Source organism: Anopheles arabiensis, chromosome 3 (assembly GCF_016920715.1).
Source record: "Anopheles arabiensis isolate DONGOLA chromosome 3, AaraD3, whole genome shotgun sequence".
NCBI classification, from domain to species: Eukaryota; Metazoa; Arthropoda; class Insecta; order Diptera; family Culicidae; genus Anopheles; species Anopheles arabiensis.
Genome location: NC_053518.1, coordinates 20,055,321 through 20,076,855, shown reverse-complemented (window position 1 = coordinate 20,076,855; position 21,535 = coordinate 20,055,321). Strand labels below are relative to the sequence as shown.

General features: G+C 45.7%; 3 protein-coding genes across 3 annotated transcripts; 1 reads left to right on the top strand and 2 right to left on the bottom strand.

Moving 5' to 3' along the window:
* Positions 1-295: 295 nt before the first annotated feature.
* On the top strand, positions 296-2,430 carry LOC120904580 (colicin-E9-like). Its single transcript, XM_040314672.1, has 2 exons — positions 296-417; positions 1,019-2,430. The coding sequence occupies exons 1-2, from the start codon at positions 394-396 to the stop codon at positions 2,231-2,233; spliced, it is 1,239 nt and encodes a 412-aa protein (XP_040170606.1). The 5' UTR covers positions 296-393; the 3' UTR covers positions 2,234-2,430.
* Positions 2,431-4,302: 1,872 nt separating this feature from the next.
* On the bottom strand, positions 4,303-8,461 carry LOC120904575 (AT-rich interactive domain-containing protein 1B-like). The gene is made up of 2 exons (XM_040314666.1): positions 8,124-8,461; positions 4,303-7,833 (listed from the first exon to the last, which is right to left on the bottom strand). The coding sequence occupies exons 1-2, from the start codon at positions 8,133-8,135 to the stop codon at positions 5,242-5,244; spliced, it is 2,604 nt and encodes an 867-aa protein (XP_040170600.1). The 5' UTR covers positions 8,136-8,461; the 3' UTR covers positions 4,303-5,241.
* A 7,313-nt stretch (positions 8,462-15,774) lies between these two features.
* On the bottom strand, positions 15,775-17,224 carry LOC120904583 (zinc finger protein 512B-like). The gene is made up of 2 exons (XM_040314674.1): positions 17,099-17,224; positions 15,775-16,918 (listed from the first exon to the last, which is right to left on the bottom strand). The coding sequence occupies exons 1-2, from the start codon at positions 17,102-17,104 to the stop codon at positions 16,343-16,345; spliced, it is 582 nt and encodes a 193-aa protein (XP_040170608.1). The 5' UTR covers positions 17,105-17,224; the 3' UTR covers positions 15,775-16,342.
* Between the last annotated feature and the right edge of the window lie 4,311 nt (positions 17,225-21,535).

Below are 21,535 nucleotides of genomic sequence, written 5' to 3'. Positions count from 1 at the left end.
TGCAAGTGATCAGCCGGCAGTCTTGGAGGAAGCTGTTTGTCTGCCGATCTGCTAGACAGTCCGCCGTTGCCGCCCTCCGGTTCTCCGGGTGGCGGCTCTTGCATGTACTCCGGGGGGAGGTCGATTAAATCGATGCAATTATATGCAAATCTGTCAAAACGCGTCAAGCCTTCCTTGGTATCTTGCAAGTCCACGCTGTCCAGGGCGGATGGATGGATGGATGGATTGGTTTGGTGACAGACAGGTTAGTCTGGGCTGGGATCCGCGAAGATCCTGGCGTGGCGTGGAATGTATAAAGCGAGCGTTTCGCCTTCAGTTAACCATCAGTTGGTCCGGAGCCGGTGATAAGAGCGGTTTAGCTTGGTTTTTGTGAGATTGTGCGAACGTGGAGCAATGGTCGAAATGAGCTACCTGAGGGTAAAGTGTTGCAAGTGTCTTACAGAGGGGTTTTCACGTGATCTGATACAGTTTGGACATACTTTCTGAGTTCTGAGTGACATTAAGTGAATTGCAGTCTGTTCCTGAGTTACGCGGTAGACGCATTTTGATGGCACATGCGTAGGATCCCTGAAGATATCGATGGAATATCTCGAATACATTGGAATAATGGGAATTTTCGATTGAAATTTCTATTGAATTTTAGTAATTTTAGGTAATTCAATATGTTTTCCAATTCGATTCGTGTAGAAAATTGGAATATTTTGGTCTATTAAGTGATTTCCAAATTTTATTACAAAATCCAATTTGTTCAGAAAAAATTGGAGCAAATTGTACCAGATTTATGAACAAAGCTGTGTATCGCCTCGAATTCTCTTAAGACGAGAACCGAGTAACTCGAGAGCATACTGTATCCATGCCTTGTTTGTGATTCTTGACCTATCCATTGCAAGAAGTTCAGAAAGTGTGCTACAAGTATCAGATCAGCGGAAACCCCCTGCATCTAAGTGTGCCGTGAAAACCAAGTGCCCAGTACAAGCGTGTGTGTGTGCTTTTTTTTTGTTTTTCTTCGATTTTTTAGATATTTTTGGCAGTGTTCGCCCTCGGCTGCATCGGTACGATCGATGGCGAGGAGACGGGCGGGCTGGGACAGTCGGCAGAAGTGGCCCAGCGACCGGGGCAGCAATCGATCGAGCCTAGTGCCGGTGCACCGTCCTCCGAAGTTACCGGCAGCGTGCAGGGCGATGGCAAGCGAACGGCAAAGCGACATCTTTCGTTCGGCTTTGGCCATGGGTACGGTGGAGGCGTCGGATTTTCGGCCGGCGCTGGATACGGATCGGGCGCCAGCTTGGGCTACGGTTCGGGCGCCAGCCTGGGCTACGGTTCGGGCGTTGGCGTTGGCTATGGATCGGGCCTCGGGTACGATGGGTACGGCGGTGGATACGGTAGCTACGGGTACGGTGGCGGTTACGGTGGATCGCTGGCCCGGTTCCGCGGCTTTGGCGGTTACGGTGCATCGTACGGTGCGAGCTATGGCGGTGGATACGGTGGGTATGGCGGTGCGGGAGGCGCCTTCCACGGGTTCCACGCGCACTACGGCAAACCGATCGTGACGGCCACGATCAAGGAGCACATCCCGATCGCCATCCCGAAACCGTACCCGGTGTTTGTGAAGAAAACCGTCCCCGTCCCGATACCGATCCACAAGCCCGTCCCGTACCCGGTGATCGTGAAGAAAACGGTCCCGGTGCCGATCGTCGTGTCGCACCCGGTACCGGTCCCGATCACGAAGCACGTCCCCGTGCCCGTCCCGCAGCCCTACCCGGTGTCCGTGCCGCATCCCGTGCCGGTGAAGGTACCGACGCCCGTCGTCGTGACAAAGCCGGTCGTTGCGTACTCCCCGATCGTTAGTACACCGATCGTTAGTACACCGATCGTGAGCACGCCAATCGTGAGTGCACCGATCGTCAGCACGCCGATCGTTACGAGCGCTGGTCACATTTCCGTCAGCGATCATGGGCTGCACCAGACGCACCACTCGCACCACAGCCAGTACGGTGCCGGTGCGTACAAGGCGTACTCGGCCGGATCGGCTGGACTGTACGCGGGCAGCACGGGACAACACTACGGCAGTGTGGGTGGCCATTACGGGGGTCATCTGTACGGCAGCCTGGGATCGGCCGGCGCTACACACTACGGTGCGACGGCGGGACACTACGGAGCGGCGCACTATGGAGCCGGCACCGGTCACTACGCGTCCGGGGCGCTGACCAGCGGAGTCCTGTGCGATCACTAAGAGGAAGTTCGCTCAGTAGCATGTAGTTTCCCTCCGTTCTAGTTGTGTAGTCATCTATAAAATGTTCATCGTTCAGGAGCGGCAGCAACTTCGAACACGTTTTGCAACTCACGCACACTCTCGCGCTCGCTCTTTATTGCCATCGGGCAATGTAGATGAAATGTTAAATAAAAATAGATTATTTTGTTACAAGTTTATATTCATCTTTTTTATTTTCTTAAACATTAAACATAAAATATAGAAAGTTATTGGACTGGTCAGCTCTGTTTTAGTAGGATTACTGGTAAGTTGAGCGAATCATTCGTTAACCAACTCGATAGCTTTGGTAGACAAATCCAACCACATTCGTAAAATAAAAGTTCTGAAACCTTTCCAATACCTTTCAAATATTCGTTTAGAGTTACATTTCCCATGACTACTCTCGAGAAAGTACGCATAAAGAAAATGATTTATTTAAACACTTTGAGTGTCATGGCTATCGTATACGATAGCCAAGGGCTACTGACTAAAAATCTTAATACCTTGTAACAGATTGGGGGTATTATCATGAAATTTTGCAAAAGATCAACAATGTTATAAACTAGTGATGGGAAAAATGAAGTTCTCGTCGGAATCGATTCCGGCGAGCTCCGAAGTTTTCTGGAATCGATTCCGGATAGTAGGTCCATAATCGGCTCCGAAATTGGTACCGGATTCGGCTCCTGAATTGGAATGTGCTAAGGAAATGGTTCCGGATCGGCTCCACAGTCGAAATAAGCTCCGGAACTGGCTCTGGAATCATAATCGGCTCCGCAAACGGAATCGGTTCCGGAATCTAAATCGGCTCTGGACTCGGAATTGGCTCCAAAATCAGAATTGGCTTCGAAATCGGAGTCAGTGTCGGCATCTCTTGGAGACATTTGGGTCCAATGATACTACGTATTGATACCCGCAAAGAACCAACATTTACTTGTAAACGATCCATTATTATGGAGATGGACCGGATTGATTTCGTTTCTGAAACTTCTGATTTGAATTCAAGAACTGGTTCTCATTACGGAGCTAATTTCAATTCTGGAGGCAGTTCTGATTCTGTTACCGGAACAAATTGCAATTCCCAGGTCGATCCCGATTCTGGAGCCAATTTTGATTCAGAAACCTATGCCGATTCCGAAAAGTTTTTGCCATAGAGAGTATCAATTAATATATTGCTTAATTATTTGCGTTCGTATTCAAAATGATATACTTTAATTCATTCTTATTTTTAATCAACGTCATTGCAAAATTTAGCATTTTTTAAAGTATTTTTTTTAAAGATGTATACAATATCTACCTGCATTGAATAAAAGAGCATTATAAGGAAAATAAGGAGACTTGGTGAATAATTGCAGTACATATGAGTGTATTGTGATATCACTACTTATATTTTGATACTTATCACGGATTCAAAAACTTTTTTCTCCCAAACAAATTAAACACATTTAAAATTCCTTTTCCCAAATTGTTGTGTTAACTTTATTACGAATTTTGTATCAACAGTTTGATGTTCATCATGTTGAGAATGAGGTTTATAAATGTGCAAATTTCAAATCAATAGCAAATTCCCGAGCAGACAAAATAGTATTATATAGCCAATTACAACCACATCTTCTTCTTCTTCTTTACCACACAACCGTTGTCGATGTCAAGGCCTGTCTGTACACCACCACTAGTGGGGCTTGGCTATCAGTGATTTAGTTACTACCATAGCAGGATAGTCAAGTCCTACGTATGGGAACACGATCCATTTTCGGGGCTTGAACCTATGAAGGGGTAAGTTGTTAAAGTTGTACGAGTTGACGACTGTACCGCCAGACCGGCTCACACATCTCACCGTTAACACATCTAGATTTCCCAAATCGTTCCGGGGAAATAACTTTCCAATTGAAATGCTCAAATTTAAAAGTTCCATCGTAGTTCAATTAGAAAGTTTATAATGTAGTTGGCACACATCATAGCTCTTCCCATGAGATCCGACTATATTTTACTTCTTGCAAGGTTGTCATCATACCATTTCATTTGCAAGAAAAATGAGCAAATACACCATATCGTTTTAGCAATGATTAGATTTTCGACTTACAATTTATTGACGGCATGCGGTAGGGCCCAGTGCCAGATTTTTCGCAAAAACACAACCTGGCGCGGGGCACAAACTGCTAGTTGCCCCTTTTAATTATACAAGGTATAAACGTAGCGCAAAAAACGCGAAACATTAGTGTGAGGCGTAAAGCTCGCGGACCGTTGCCAGACCAGCCCACAAGCGAATGGGGCGAACGGTGTATACATTCTTAAACCACTAATCAACAACACAAAACACGCTAACACGACACGCACACGGTTACGGCGCAGAGGGGTGTAATGTTTAAAAAAAATTGGAGGAAAATGAAGAACTAAGGAAGGAAGTGTTTAACAAAACAAAAATACAACGTATCAAACACAAAATATAACAAAACAACACGCGTTGGCGGGAAAACATGATCCACTGAACGAAAACGATAACACGGGTGACGTTCGCTTCCTTTTCTGTGTTCAGCGCTTGCCTTGCTTCTTACATCATCATCCTTACACAGCAGGATATGATGCTACAGTGAGGGTTGGGTGTAGGGTTGGGTTATGATGGCGAGTTTCCTGGTACAAGGCAGGAAAGGGTTGTGTTTCCCGGTAGATGGCAGCACCCTTTGGTTTATTCAATGCCTCTTATGCGTGCGTAACGCTGGACGCGCAACGGGTAGTTTGGAAATTGAAAGCTTGTAGTACATGCGCATCACGCAATCACGCGTATCAATGCGCATGGCGATAGAGAGCAGTCGCTAAGCAATAACAAAAAAAGATGGACATTTTTATGAAGAACTTCCACCTGGAAGTTGCGAAAAATAAATAACTCCGAGGCATAAAAGGTTTAAGGGGTGTGCTTTCCACTCCCCAACGCCCAAAGAAAAACGGCAAAAAATGGAGTCAATTTTCCCGCCAGACCCCTAGCTGTCGAGAGATCAGGGCGAGGAGTGACCGTACTGGGTCGATGCCCCTGCGTACACATCGCTCGAAGCGGCCGCCGATGCGTCGTCGTGGAAGTGGAACGCGCTGCCGCTGGCAGGTGGATCGTACGAGCTTACGACACTTCCGTCCGGTCCGGCAGCACCACCGCCGTACTCGGCGCTGGCGTGCCCTCCGTGGACGGCTGTGTAGTGGTGCTCACTGGCGGAGGACTGCTGCTGGTGGTGGTGGTCGTCGTTACCGCCTCCAATCGGGTGGACATTGTGGAAGTGATAGTGGAACTTGCCGGTAGTACCGTGGTCGTCGTGTCCACCTCCCTGATGGTGGTTGTCGCTGTGGCTTCCGCCGTACTCGGGATAAAGGTGTGCGTCACTGGGGACACTGTAGACGGTGGGCTTGGCGGGGTAGCTGCCCTTGTACTGCTGGCCAAACTGATCGCCTCCGTGCTCGCTGTGGTAGCTGGCGCCTGCGTGGTGGTGATGATGAACGGCTTGCGCGGCCCGATCGCCCGTCGAGGACTGCGCGTGTTCCCCGTACTGCTGGCGGAGCTGATAGGATGGTCCTGCGGAAGGGGCACCGCCTGCACGATACGATTCGACGCCAGCCCGTACAAGATGGGGATCGTGTTTGGTGGCGTGATAGAAGGGAAAGCGGAGTTGTCCAGAAGATCCGGCGCCGTCGTCGTCGTCGTGGTTGTCGTGGTGGGCTTGATCACGAAGATCTTGATGCGCTTCCCCCGGTAGGTGCGCTGGATGTGGATGCGTATGATGGTGGCCCGCGGTGGATAGCGACGGGTAAAGGGACCGTTCCCCCGGTACCGGGTAACCGTGGGTGGTGGCGGTGGAGGTAACGGTGGCAGCGGTTGGTACGGGTCCGGTTGCAGCAGCAGGTCGGTGCGACTTGGCAAAAGCTGGGTGATCGTAGGCTTCTGATAGGACGCCGCCGGCACTGCCTCGTGCGTCTCCCGCGGTGGACTGTGAGGGTGGATAGCGGGCAGCGTCGGGCTTCTCATACCGTGGGTACGACTCCCGTACGGTTTGGAATGGACGGGGCGTACGGTCGTTGTGGTCGTAGGCTTTGCCGTGGTGGTAGTGGTGGTTGTTGTGGTGGTGGTGGAGGTCGTCGTGGTCGTGCTGCGCACCTTTTTGGGCTTCTTGGTCCGCTTCGAGACCGGCTTGGAATCCCGCCTCGAGTCCCGCTTGGTGTGTCGTTTCGAGCCCGGCCTGGAATCCCGCTTCGAACCCTGCCTGGAGTCGCGTTTCGCCTTCACTTTGGTAGCGCGGTACTTCTTCGACTTGGGCGTGCGCTTGGAGTGCCGCGTCTTCGACGTACTGGACGTACGAGTGCGAACCGGTTTCGGGGCCAGCTCCTCCGACTCCTCCGACATTTGCTCCAGCGAGTCCAGCTCCTCCGTCAGATCCTGATACTCGTCCAGATTCTCCCGATCCTCCGACTCCTCCAGCGACTGGGACTCTTCCACCGACTCCTCGATCGTATTGGTGAGCCGCGAATCTTCCTCGCTGCTGGAATCGCTGCTGCTGCTGGTGGAGGTGGTGCGCGGTGGCGAAGCGGTACCCCTCACCGATGGCCGATGGCGCTGACGGCGCAGCCGATGAAGGTTTGCCTCCGGCGACGCCTGTCGCAACGGTATAGGGCGTATCCGGGGCACGGGCGAACGCGGCCGAGTGGAGTTGGCTAGCGTCAATGCCGAAGTCATACGGCTCGGCCGCCGGCTGGAGCGCATCAGGCTCAGGTCCGTACTGGCCAGCCGGATGCGCACCGGCTTGAACTTGAGCACCACCGCCATATCGTTGGTCCCCGGTGCGTCCCCGGTGGTACTGTTCCGCGGCCTGATCCAGTCCCGGCGCCGTTGGCTTACGATGCTGCTGAGGATGCTGCCGCTTCGGCTGCTGTGCGGGGGGGCGCTGGTGGGAGTGGTAGTACTGTGGAGGGTGCTGGTATTCTTCCAACTGTTGAAGTGAAGAAGGACTTGGTTTACTGAACGTGCTCTCAGTAGGGGATGCAGTGTGTTCCGCTAGTGCGAGACGGTTTCCTTCCATGGGATTGTAATCGTCGCCAGCGTCGTATACAGAGTGTATGGGAAACGAGTGTACGTACTCTTGGACCTCCTGGGCCGTGCTCGCGTGCACCTGCGACGACGCTGGGTCCGCGTCCGCCGGCTCGGCCGACGGACTCGGACGCCCGCCGTCGTCGGTCGGGGAGGAGGCCACGGTCGCCACCGTACTCTCGACCGGTACGGCGACGAGCGTCGGGACGGGCACCGGGACGGGCTTGGCGACCGGGACCGGCACCGGGACCGGTTCCGGTACCTTCACCGGGAACGGTACCGGCACCTGGACCGCCACCGTTTTCGTGATCTTGACCGTTTTCGGGGGCAGCTTGTGCTTGCCGACGTAGAACCCGAGATCGATCAGCTTTTCGCTCGCCCGCTCCAGCTCGGTAAAGTTTTGATTCATCTCATTGATCAGTTCGTGCTGCTCCCGCACGACGTCCTTGTAGTAGTTGCCGAGTGCCGCTTCACCCAGCGCCCCGCCAACCAGTACCAGCGCACACAGTACCACGAACACCTGCACACCGTGGAGAAGGATAGGGGGAGTCGAGATATGTGTGAGTGGAGCAGAGAGCGGAGAGAGGGAGAGCGAGAGCGAGAGCGGATGTAAATGTGAGAGTGAAAGAATGGGAGAGAGTGAATGAGAGAGGAACAAAGAAGGAAAGAATTAGTACAGCTCATCATCAGATGCGAAGGTCACTGCGCTTCGCGTTGTAACTGAGAGCAGCTGTCAAAACAAGCACTACACTCTAAGCACACACTACGATCGCAGCTCGTCGCCGTACTCGTACAGAACGAATCACTTACAAAATTTAACATTGTGTTTGTGTGTTTTGGAACTGCGTGTCTAAAAGGGTAAACCCGCTCCAAATCACGTCAAGTCGGGATTGGACGATCGGGTTGCTGCTGCTTTCGCTGCACTGCGCTCGGCGGTCTTCGGTCAGTTCATCGATCTTTCTGAAAGCGTTCTTCAGTGTTCTTCAGGCACTTTCACTCTTCACACACAGCACTATCACTATCGGTGTACTACTATTAGAGTACTATCAGTACTATCACTATCACCCACACACACACAGGTTCTCACAAAAGGGTCTTTCACACCACACGAGCTTCGGTCGAGACAATAGGACCTGCTCGAACGGATATCGTACTCCACACTGTCTAATGGCCGGTCGGTGCTACTTTCTTTTATACTATTTGCACCCAACCCTCGATAACAATGCACTGGCAGGGTTTTTTTTCTTTCCTTTTAGCCACCTTGCCATCACAAGTTGGCGGAAAAGGGTTTTTGATAGTGTGTTTAGTCGCAGTCCCTACGGTAACGCAAAGGGAGAGAGTGAGTAGCGAAAAGGAAAAAAAGAAGAAAAACAGAGAACAACTGTTTACCGCCAACGCTTGCGGGGCCAGGAAGCGCATCGCGTTGAGCGCATCGCGTTCGCGCCATACTCTAATATGAAAAAAAATTACACGCCAACTGCAACTACGGCGCGCGCGGTAACTACCCAAAGGGAGGCAAGAATGCAACGGAAGCCCCGACGGGCGGACACGCCAATCCCCCCGGTTGTCCAGCGTGGTAGCAAAACTGAACCACGTCCGGCCACAAAACCGAAAGCGAAAGGCCAACGGACAAAGGGCCGGCCAGCCGGCCAGCTCGGTGCGCAATTTGTGCGCAGCGAAATTGTCCAAATTACGCAATGGCCTGCCTGGTGCGGAGGATTTTTTACGCGGAACTGCCAACGGGAGCACGCGTCGATTTGATGAGGTTTGCCCTGCGCCTCTGGTACGAAGTCAAACAGACGCGGTTATACCAGGGACGGTGGTGAGGCATTTGATATCTATTTTTGCGTTTCTGCCAGCCAGTGAGTGCAATCAATCAAAAGGGCTAGATGGTTTTTGGAGCTTCGAGTCGAATCGGTAAGTGGTTACTTTTGCCATTGGGGTTTATTTGGGAAAGCACTGCAGTTATAGGTATTATGATACTGCTGGCTGATGCTCTAGTTCCATGCTTTTTGTAGTAAACAAATGTCTGGGATGTCTATTTTTCACCTAAAACGATCCAAATACATATTGTTCAGCTTATACTCATCAAAATCCTATTGGCATTAGTGAATTGATTCCTGTTCTGTCGGAATTGTTTGGAGGCAAAAATGTCGGAACATCAAATTCCAGTTTGATCACATTTGAATATGTTCAATATTTGTCAAAATTCCGGAATTTCTGAAATCAAACCAAAAAATAAAATATCTTTCAGAGCTAGAGATATACTGACTTCGAAGACTCAAGCAGTCACTACGTTTACCAAGTGCGTGATTCGAGTCTCTGACAGTGTAATTTAAGATATTTGGAAGGATCTAATGCTTCACTAAACGAGTTTCAGCTCCTCATAGTTCCTCATAGTAAGTGAAAGTTGTAATATCATAATACAGGGTTTCCCACGATTTATTGGTGGGTTCCCATTAATTTTTGGTGGATTCCCATATTTTTTTCGTGCGTTCCCACGATTTTTTGGTCGTTTCCCAGAATTTTTTGGTCTAATTGTATTGATATCCAATCGGAAAATACCAATAAATTATGGGATCGAACCAACAATCTATAGGATACGACCAAAAAATCGTGGGAACGCACCAAAAAATCATGGGAACTGACCAATAAATCGTGGGAAACCCTGTAAGCTTCTTTTAATGTTGGGAAAGTTAAAATATTTCATTTTTTTTTCGAGATTACAAAACATTCAAATATTGAACATGAAATTCTCATAAAAACATTATTATTTTCAATAATTAAATCATACATGAACATCAACATAAATATCAATATTGTTGACCAAACATCCCTGTTTGTTCAATACCAATGACAGAACAAGGTGTCATCTATGCAATGAGCTGATCATTAGTTCAATCTATTTAGTACAGGCAGCTCCAAGCAGTCCCCATCGTGAGCTTAACTTCAAAGCTTTGGTTCAAAATATCTTAGATGACTGCAGTTTTCTCTTTACATTGTTCATAGATAACATTATATATTTTAAGATTTTTTTTTACTTTAATTTAGTATTGAACTATTCCAATTGTTCCCAAATTCTCATCCATGTGTTTTACATACTTACCTTCTCATTTTTCCGATGTTACAACCTCTTCGCAAAATTGGTCTACTGCAAGAGTTTCGTTATTTTTATTCATTTATCGTTAGAATTGAAAATATGACAACGGTCATTAAAATACTATAAATTGCATCTTTGAGCCATTGTTAATTAGTATGACTTGAATGAATAAGTAGTCGATTGCTTGAGCATTATTGTTCGGATATACAGACTCAATTATTTAAGCAGGGAAGTAAGCTTCATGCAGCCTCACTAGTAAACCAACCACAGAAGGTGGTAGCTCGTAACAACGTGGTGCGTATAGCCAAGCGCAAATAGCTAACGATTGAGAGTACAATGCGTAGTGAGAGAGTTTTCTCTAGGGATATTCGATCTCCAGTCCAAGATTCGATCTCCAAGATGATCTGCAAATAGATTTCATCACATAATTTGTAGTTATTCAAATTTCTCAATTATTTTTTGAGACTATCTAAAGCTCAAAGGTCACTGGAATAGACATTTGACAGCATAATAGAAATTAACTATTATGATAAAGTTTATACTAAATTTATTCTTCGGATCAAACTAGCTTTAATCAAAATAACAGTTTCAATAAGTGCTCACATTCATCATAACAATGCGTTTAAGCGGCTCCACTGACTCCTCATGACTTTGTGAGCATTTTCATATTCCGTCGGCAAATGAATGCTTCATTTTTGCCACCAATTAATTACATTTGTACCAAACCACGAACAGGTATGTGAACGAGCCATGCCATACAGCTCGTGCGCGGTGCAGTTCCGTCGGCCGTCACACTCGAGCGCACACTCCACACCACATCCAAAATGCATGCATGCTTCCGTTTTTGACCACTTTGATGCACCACATTCGAAGCCTTCCACGCGTGTAAGTGTTGATTTTGGCCACCGAACAAATCCTGGTACGCACAAGCACAAACAGTACGCCAGTTTACACTTAGCAAGGTGGGGTGAAAATCTGGGCCACTTGCACGTTAGGCTAGTCGGGCAGGGAAATACAGTGAAGTGGATAAGGAAAAAAGGTGGCTTCCTCCTTGCAACCACACCACCGGTACCGGTTGGCCCTTTGGCGCTGCGAATCGTTACGAGAGCAACAAATAAATGCAAAACCAACACCACCACCACCACTGTGCGTGTGATTGTTGTTCAACGGTGGGGCCGATAGGAAAACTGTTCCTCCTGCTCGGCATACCCAACTCACAGGCGCACTTATATCATACACCCTGAAGAGGAAACACTTGAACAGTTGACCGGACTTGGATGATTTTCCACCCTAACTTATCAGCCCCCCATCACTACCGAGGTCATCATCGTGCAGAGAAGTGTAGTAAGTGTGTAGACTAACTTAATTACACTTTGACTGCAGGTGCCTGCAGGTGGTCTCCTTGGCTTGGGCGTAGACGATGCATCGTTTGAACCGGTTTCGTGAAAGTGTACTTCGCTCAACTTCGCATACCGAGGGGCAAGGGGGTACGCTTTAGTCGTGTCTCAACTCCCTTTTCTCCGTGCATATTCAATCGATTAATAATTGGTGGGCTTCACGCACCTATCCGGTGTTGATTGGAAGATCAAAAGGGATGTCCGTCGCTCAGCCAGTGCTCTGTCGTGGACCTTTGGCTCGTGGATTATGAGCGTGGAAGCGTGCAGCAGCAACTTGCACTGGTGCGGTACTTCCGCATGCTTACAAGTAATGCGACGCTTTTAGCATTGGAATGTGATCGGAATAGACTTGGAACGGAGGTACTCTTAACCGGTTTGATGGCAATAATTGTTCAATTATGCAATATCTGCCAACGTGTGACAAAGTTATTTTTGATTGCACGTTAAGGGATGTTGTTTGAAATGCATCGGGAGCTGTCTATGAGTGGCATTAGGGAGAATGTGTTGAAATTGACATGGTTAGTGTTGGTTTCTTGGAGTTGGCCCTAATGTGTTTTTCTATAAAGCACTTTATTGTAATATTCAGTGCATCCAGGATCAATGGTTATTAGAGTAAGGAAAAGGTACAATTTACTACAATACAAAGATCGTCTCATAGTGGAGTATAATGTGTTGATCTGCCTGGCTTTATATATCTACTTTACACCCCAAAATTCAAAGAGGTGAATGATGCCAATTGACTTAAAATCTCTACAAAAAATCTTTTTTCTATGTGGAATGAATTTGATTATATTTGAACAGAAGACTCTGCAGTGTGTGTGTGGCAAAGAGTTTGAAAAGACATTTGTTGTGAGAGTTCTGTTATAATTCAGTTTAAATAATTGGATTTTTAGCAATATGGAATGCAAGAAACATTTTTGATATTTCAATGTGTTCGCATTGGGTTAGCACACGCATAGGGGCACACACATAGGGTCCGAGCTAATCGGAAGCAAAGCAGACGTTTACTTCCTGTCGCAAGAACCACACAACAAGATCGTCGGTTCTGCTGAGCGAAACATCGCAGAACACATTTTATGCTGAGTAAGCATAAAATGTGTCATACCCGATCTTGCAGCGATCACCAGCATCTATCAGAAATGGAGCATCCGCCAAAAGACAACATCATGGAACACAAGTCCGAAGTGTCCGAACATCGTGGAGTATCGGCGTGATAGGCTTACAGTGGTTGGTATTCAAAATCGGACACTTTTTAGGAAATTCACATCGAAGTCCAGCCGCTGTTCCTACTTTGCGATCGATACAGCATTTTCCTAGAATTATAAATCGTCATAAAAACTGTGCAGTGGGCTTCTTTTATTACCTTTCTACACGGGAATGGCCACGGAATGTACACGTACATGTAAAAATAAAATTTTGTATAGGAATAACGGGGGGAACATTCTTCATAGTATAAAGAGTGTCCGAATTGGAAGTGTCCGATTTGGAATACCCACCACTGTAGGTTCGAACTAGTTAGAACTAGGTAGTTTAAGTTAGATCAGAATGGTAGCTCACCATTAACCATAGACTTGCTAAGTTGATTGAGAATTTGTTTTAATAAATGAAATGAATTTAATGTGACAGGGTTTCTTTACAATTTTTTTTATACTTTTGAAATTTTGATTTTGATGTTTTTTTCCTCTTATGTTATAATATGCTTCAGTATGTATGTAATTTTTCTCAATTATTTTTATAACATTTATATTTTATATCATTGTTGGGCAGCGTAACCAAAAACATAATTCGGTAAACAGTTAATAGTTTGTGAAATCGATTTAATTTGTTTAAAAAAACACTAAAAAATGGTAAGACTGATTCCAAAAATATGTGGGAATTAGTAAATAAGTCGTGAGACGATAAATACTAATCGAGAAACATTACCTATGATTGGTAACTCTGTAACAACCATAATTGAAGTTAAGAAAAGAGTAAATAGGAATAAACAAAAAATAAAAAAATAAACAATAAAAACTAATTTTTGGTTTAACTACCCGAAATAATCGTACGATCGTATCACGATTGTATCTTATCTTGAACTTGATCCATCTTGACCTTTTTTCGTACAGTTAACACCTTTACATAGTACATAATATAAGATCTTTGTTCTGATAAGGTCATAATTAAATCATATTGATGATCTACTGCATGCTAAACCATCTGATTACCACGCTACAAATAGCTTAATTAAACATTAAACAATTATCGAGCCATTATCTAAGCGCCCTTTTTATCCTCTCGCTTGTTGCTGCAATAGATCACACTGGCGAACGACGAGTGCACTAATTGTATGTTATCATCTAAGATCTGTACCGTACCGGGGCACTTATTAATCACTGCAGCAGCTTTTGATCGGATGTAGCAAAACATTTTATCTGATTTTAAAGTGCGTTGGGTGGGAACCATTTGAGCCATTTGCGCTTGCCGTCGCAGCTAGTGGACGTTTAGTTATGATTATTAGTACGCTTAGATTCCATCTAATGATAGTGCCGGTGTAAACATGAGCAGTTCCATTGAGCATAAACAATGCAGGTGTCTCGTGAGTCATAGTTGGTGGGAGTGTTGAGCAAACGGGTGATTTGTTTGTTTACATTTTGCGATGGGGGGGGGGGGGGATGGGGAAATTTGTTGGTAAGTTTGTGGCATATGACTGTGATTAATTGAGCAATTGGGTTTGTTTTGTATGAATTTTCCGACTCACTTACCTGAAAAATATTTCCATCACGGGCCGTCCGTGGGAAATTCGGATTATCCATGCGTAACTGAAAAGCGCCTAAATGTCTGCAATATGTACTACAGCTATAAATTTATTATGGCACACTACAAAGAGAAGGTCGTGTTCATAGGAAAAATAACTAAAAATGTGGAAAATCTCTGGATGATTTCATTGTGGACTGGACAATTGAAAATGCTATTTGAGACAGAATTCTCATGAATCAGATGGGAATATGGAAAATTCCCATTCGGACTTGAATTTCCATTCGAAACTAGCACTTGTCAGGAACTGGTCAGACGTAGCGCAAATGACACGACTGCTTTTGACAAAGAAGTGTATAATACTTTTATGCTAAAAATTGTAAAAACAAGGTTTATTTAAAGAAAATTATTACTGTAAAAATTCCACAAACAAAGAAGAATTTCAACAGCGGGTCCATTATTCAAGATGCAGCCGTCTTCTGAAACCCCTTCTTTGTACATTCTTTATTGTACATGAATTAGCTACTGTTCATTAGGCAACAATGCAATGCAATCATCCGCTCCCTGGGATGCGCTCCTCTGCTCTACAAGCCGTCTTCATCTAGATGGCCCTTCAAAGCAACGCATAAATTGCAATGCGCCACAGCACCACCACCACCCCAACCCAGTGGCACTGGCATAATTGATGCAAAGAGGTACGGTTTTTCACTTTCAAAATCCATCATCCGTCGCGCACGTACCTTGACCTCGCACAGTGGCAGTAGGTCCCACCAAAACACGGGCTAGGTTGGCGGGTTACGGCACCATTGTGCCGAGGCGAGTGTGGCGATCCGTGCCTGGGCATTCCACCGAAATCGAGCGATCGATCGGAAGACATCCATCAGATCGTCCAGTTGGTGTACGGGGAGACGACTACTGGTGTAGGAGAGTGGACGGTTGGTGCCGTGCATTGTGCTGTCGATCGTTTGCACCTTTGGAGTAGATCCATCTTAATGGTAAAAGGTCGTGCCAATGATGAGTAGCTCGGTAGTGTAGCTAAGTAGGTCATTTGTTGGACTTAAAGAGCATAATTAGCATAGCTCAGCAGTAGCAAGAATTTGAAGAACCTTTATTGCTGTGGCGAAGAAGATGTTAAGGTAATTCCCAACAAGAATCAGAGGATGGTTTTGGAATTCGATTGTGATACATTCTTTCTGTTGCGAACGGTTCAAAGACTTAGTATTAAATATTTTTATATTTTTTATTACATTTTTTAACATGTCTCATCTGTTTCTTGGGAAAGTTATCTTTTTTTTACATGTGCCCTTACACAACCGTGTAAGACAGGGTAAAATAATTTATGTACAGCTGAAGACAACACGCTGCAAACTGGATGAGGGAAGACGCGGTCCGGTCGACATTCTCGGCCATAAGAGCTTGGGGATTGCTTTGGGCATGCTGGTTGGAGGTTGGAGATCACCTAGAAGCTCGAGATTGAGACAGCTGAGCGGGTGCGTTGTAGATCAGGGGACAGAATTGCACTATAGAATGAGCAATGATCGTCGAGATCGTTGAGAGAAGATGCGTGTAAGATGAGCATAGGGGATGTGCAGTACAGAGTCATCACAGCGAGGAACGTTGTTGCCAAACCGAGGATCACAATCAAACGGTACTGGTGTGTATGTGTGCGTGAGAGAGTGTGTTGCTGTGTGTAATGGTGTGAGTGTTTTGGGAGGATATGTTTGGCGCATGTTCACCATTCATACGGTGCAACATCTCACCCAGGTGGATGGTTTAGTTACCAGTTGGGTTGGAATTTACCACGAGTGGAACTCCGAGTACGAGTGGGAATGAGGCTCCCAGCCGTGCGACTTGACCACCACCGGAACATGCTTCTCGACGTACACTGGCTTCTTCACGACGACCGGGACATGCTTCTCAACGTGCACCGGGTACGGCTTCGGCACCTCGACGTACTCCTTGTGCACCACCTTCACCGGGACCTTGACTGGGTACGGCACTGGACGGTCAACGTGCACCGGCACATGCTTCTCAACGTACACTGGGACCTTCTTCTCCACCACGACTGGCACGTGCTTCTCGACGGTGACCGGGTACGGTACCTTCACCGGGTACGGGACGTGCTTCTCCACCTCGACCGGGTACGGGACGTGCACCTTCTTGGTGATGGTCGTCACATGAGGCTCCTCCCAGCCGTGGGACTTGTGCGAGTCCCAGCCGTGCGATTCGTATCCGTAGCCCAGATCCCACAGGCCACGCTTTTCCTGCTTCTTCTCGCCGTTCGCTTCGGCCTCAGCCGGCGCCTCAGCATCCTTCTTCTTGATCTCGGCACTCGCCACCAGAGCAATCGCCATCACAAACACTACGAAACCCTGGAGAGTGGAGAAATGGAGATGCAAAGGAAATGCATTGTATTAGTTTTGGAGGTTCATCACTGAATGCAGATCAATGTTGGGAAGCTGTCCCGTATTAGTATGTCACTCTTGCACACACAGGAGCAATGTCACTTGATTGGGGCACATTTGATTCTTGGGAAACAATTGCAAACACACCTTCATTTTCAGCTGCTCGTTTTTGCTTCTTCTAAATATAACTCGTTGTACTCGGAGGGTAAACTCACTGAACTGGATGTGAAGACCGAATGATGCTTTTCCAAAACTAACTGGCCATATTTATACGGGTGATGTTGGCGAGTAAACGACGACCCGCCGAGATCCCACACTTCGATGCCACCGAAAAACAATCGGTTGGGGTGTTGTGTTGTGTCCTGCGTCATTCTCTTTCTCGCTCGCTCTCTCTCTCTCTCTCTCTCTCTCTCTCTGTGGGGCACTAGTGCTAGCCTTCGCCATGCACCAGCAGAAAAGGGAGAGGGCGAACATTTGTGGCAGTGTGTCGTCAAATTATGCCACCAAAGATCACTTGCACTTTGCCCCACCGCGCGCGCGCAACAAAACCGTAGCCGTGCTGTTTGGGGGAGCCTTCGGTGGTTGGCCCGCCGAACGCTAGAACGCGTTCGCATCTCCCTCTTTCGAGCCACACGGGGCCCCCCAAGCATTGGGGCCAACCAGCTCTATAGCAGTGTGTGTTCGTGTGTGTGTGTGGGGCAACTCATGTGTAAACAGTTTTGTCGGTCCCGGTCAAGTTTTTGGCGCGCATTCGCTGCCTGACGTCCGAGCCGAACCGGTGTGGTTTGTGGAGGCGCCACACAACCAGAGTGGGGAGGACACTGGAGAACACCTCCCTGGCGAGGCACCCCCAAATCTGCATGGAATGACACTGTAACGTGTAACGATTGCTCATCACCTGGAATCAGCTGATTGTGCTCCTCACCCCACTGTGTGTCTGTGTGGCTTATCTTTTCACTTTCAATTCAGCCGCGATCGTCACTCGTTGTGTGGGGAGGGGTGAAGAGAAGCTGTCGTTTTCTTTCCTCCACTAACAACCTGTGGGGTGTGATTTGGCGCGCACAAAAACAAGCGCACCGGGCACCCTGGCTTTGAATGCGAAATGTAGCTCCCGGCACCCCGGTTTGGGTTAAATTTAGGCCAAACAACTTCACGCTGGCGGGCGGGTTTCTCGGTTGGAAATTCGTTCGCTTTCAGTTTCGTTCCATGCGGCGAGGAAGAAAGAGGGGAGGGAGAGTATGGGTTGTAAACGGGTTCTGAGGTCGTTTGCGTATCGGGAAGCGATGCGCGTGCATCGGCGATTCGCTAGGCTCGCGCCAAAGATCAGTCGATTGGAGGTTTCCGTATGCGTTAGCAGTGCGTAGCCGGTGTGTGGTTGCTTTGTTATGTTTGGTTTTTAGCATAAATGTTACATTTCGAGCTGTGCACTTGCGTTGGTAATGCAGTTTTTTCGACAGCATTGCAACATTAACGCTCAATTGTGTGTTTAATTGATCGATATGTGTTAGATCTTGTTGAGTTGGATTGGATAGTTCGAGTTTTGTGTGTTAGAAATTCAGTCATGTTTTATGTTATTGTTTGTGCTGAGAGACTTATTTACTGTTACTGTGTGAGCAAGGAGTGTAATTTATAGTACTTAAACTTTATTTTTATTTTTAAACAAGTCAAATTATCCACTTAGGTAAGTGGGTTAACCAGAACATATCAAACATTTTGCAGTATTCTGTATCGTATCACTACAATGAACTTATAAAATATTTAATGTAGATTAAAATAAATTCCAACATAAAACGAAACTCTGAGCAAACAATTAAAATGATCAAAAAGAACTTAAACATATGGACAACTAAGAGATACATTAAGAATTTAAGAATATTTCATCAAATATTCGTGAACAATATACGCAAAAATCAGGTTGTGAACACTACCAAGCATTTAAAGAGCAAATTAGATTATTCAGACTTGAAATTACATATCATGAGATTCAAGCTATAAAATATAAAATAAAATTCCGTGATAGTAAAATATGAGTCAGTGTACAGACGATTAGATGTTAGTTTGAGTAAAAAATATTAAAAAAATATTAAAAAAAATAATTCTTAAATAGCAGAACAACGAAACGAAACAGGATAAGCAAAGAGTCAAACAATTCATAGCAAATTTGGATCTTTTTTCTTGCAGGTTGTATGTATACATCGTGAGTTTAGTTTTAATATTTATAAATTGAGGTTGTAAAGGTTTTGAGACAATAAAAAGCAATTTAAAATATTAAAGATTATGTCTCTTACTTTGGTAACAAATAAAACAATTTACCTCACAGTCATCTTGTCATATTGGCAAAATTGCTGTCAAACTCACCATTAAAAAAATGAAATAATAAAATTAATCCACGTGCTTAAATATTGAAAAACATTTCGATTTGTTATTATGCTTCTTCAACTCTTTTGCTATCTTGTTCAGTCTTGTCTGTTAATGCTAAATCGGCACGCTACTCGGTGATTGGTCAATTTGGGCGGCTTCCAGTGATTGATAAGTGGATTTGCCCCGAAACCGCTCGAAAGCATTAAATGTATGCTCCGGCAAAGGGAGAGCAAATTAGGGCAAAATGTTACATAAAGTGTCATTTAAAGCGGGAATTTTAACTGCTTCTGATCTGATTAAGCCACTCCGTTTGATAGCCACCTGAAAACCAGTTCTGACAAACGACGGCTCAAAGTTAAGCCATACTTTGAAAGGAATTAACGGAGTCTTTGCACCTACAGTAAACACTGTTCAATCTGCCCTTGTTTATCTGCATTTGTGCAAATTGTTAACCTGTGGCTGTAGTTACAAGCATGCGAACATCATCATCCACAGATCCATGGTTGAGCAAAACAAGACACAAGAGGACGGAGCGTGTAAATTGCAATTTAACATCTAAATTAACGGCCGAAATTAATTGCCACGCTCACACGCGGCATGGCCTCTCAACAAAAAAAAAGCCGCAGCAACGGCACTGCGCACAGCCATTTCAGTAGCGCATTTAGCACATTTACTTTAATGATGGCTTGTGTCACCCCGATACCGATTGTTGGTTTTGCTTGAGTGTGTTGCGTCGGTCGCAAAATTTACCCCACCAGCAACAGCCGTAGCGGCAGCAGCAGGGACAGCAGTGAAACAATAAGCTGAGCAATCTGGTGCTGCATTTTATTAAATGCACAACTTAAACCGACGACCATGCGCAACGGGCTGGGAAACAAAGTGTACCGATTGATACCGTTTCTATTGTCACACTGCGGTCGCTTGCCGTCTAGACCTGCAGGGAGCAGCAGGGTGACTTCACGGTTCGTGAAGTAACGGCAAGCCCGTAGCAGCATCCGAGGTGAAACAGTTGACAATCTCACGGGATCAACACAGTGGGCCAACGAAGGGCGATGAAGACATTTCGGGACGGTTGGGTGGTTGAATGCAAAATGGTTTCCTTCGCACCGGTGACCTTGTGGCGTCGCAACGCAGGCGAATGAACGGTCGGTGTGGAGTCGAGTTGAGTCGCTTGATGGAAAGATGACGATTTGAGATTAGCGCCAGCGGAAAGCATTTTGGTAAAGTCCATTACCCTTTTTTTCAAGCGCATTGGGAGCGGATTGGGTAATGTGAGATGAGATCCTTTCGCGTTGCTTGTCTATCTGGTGTCCTTGCAATTTCCTGTTGTGAGTTGCCAGAGTTGGTGGGTAGGTAAGCGAATATAATGGAAATTGTGTAGCATTCAAGGGCAAAGTTTTATTTGAGCTTAATTAAGAAAAAAGAGTGGTTAGATGTAAAATTTTGAAAAATTGTGAAATATTAGCTTTTGTTTAGGAAAGAAGGATAATGAACAGACAAAAGTAGAAGAAAATTCAAATCTAAGAAATTAATACAATCATACGAGTTTTGGAGCTAGATGTACTTGTAACTATCTTGTACTATCTTTTTATTCATGAGTATATACCATTATGCTTCAAATTCCGGACATTCGGCATGTTGTTATTGAATTTCTTCAAAACCAGTCTCTGGCCATACCACTTTTAATTATTTTAGATGATTGCAATGATGTACTAGAATCAATTAAAAATGTAACTGACCCTTAGTAGACCCTGATGCCTCAGTAAATAAGTATTTTCTGTCGGTCAGTTCACGATGTATTCTTAGCAGTTTTGCTAAAATCCGGCGCCAGTGTTATTTCTTCGATAATTTCTTTTAATCGCATCCACGTGCATTGAAATACATCAGAATCCATTGTAGAAGTAGTTATCAAGGTGAACACAACAGTGTTTTATCATATTGTGCCCTGAATTTCATTAAATCACGTATTTAATTCTGTCCGGAATTCAAAGCATGTTTTTTTTATTAATTCCGTATGAAATTCCAGGCACCCGAATCAGGTTGTGTTTAATTGTATAAAAATATATGTTAAAACAGTGATAATAACAAGAAAACGACGATATTTTAAAATTTATGTGGCTTTGTAGCGAACGTGACAATCGAAAAATTTTATACTTATTTCAACTCATACAAAATAATAAAATATGATAGTTCAAACGTTCAAACTCAAAAACAGACGTAACC

Coding starts and splice junctions, on each gene's coding strand:
- LOC120904580 (XM_040314672.1), top strand. CDS start 394: ATGGTCGAAATGAGCTACCTGAGG. Junction 418..1,018: donor TCGAAATGAGCTACCTGAGG/GTAAAGTGTTGC, acceptor TCGATTTTTTAG/ATATTTTTGGCAGTGTTCGC.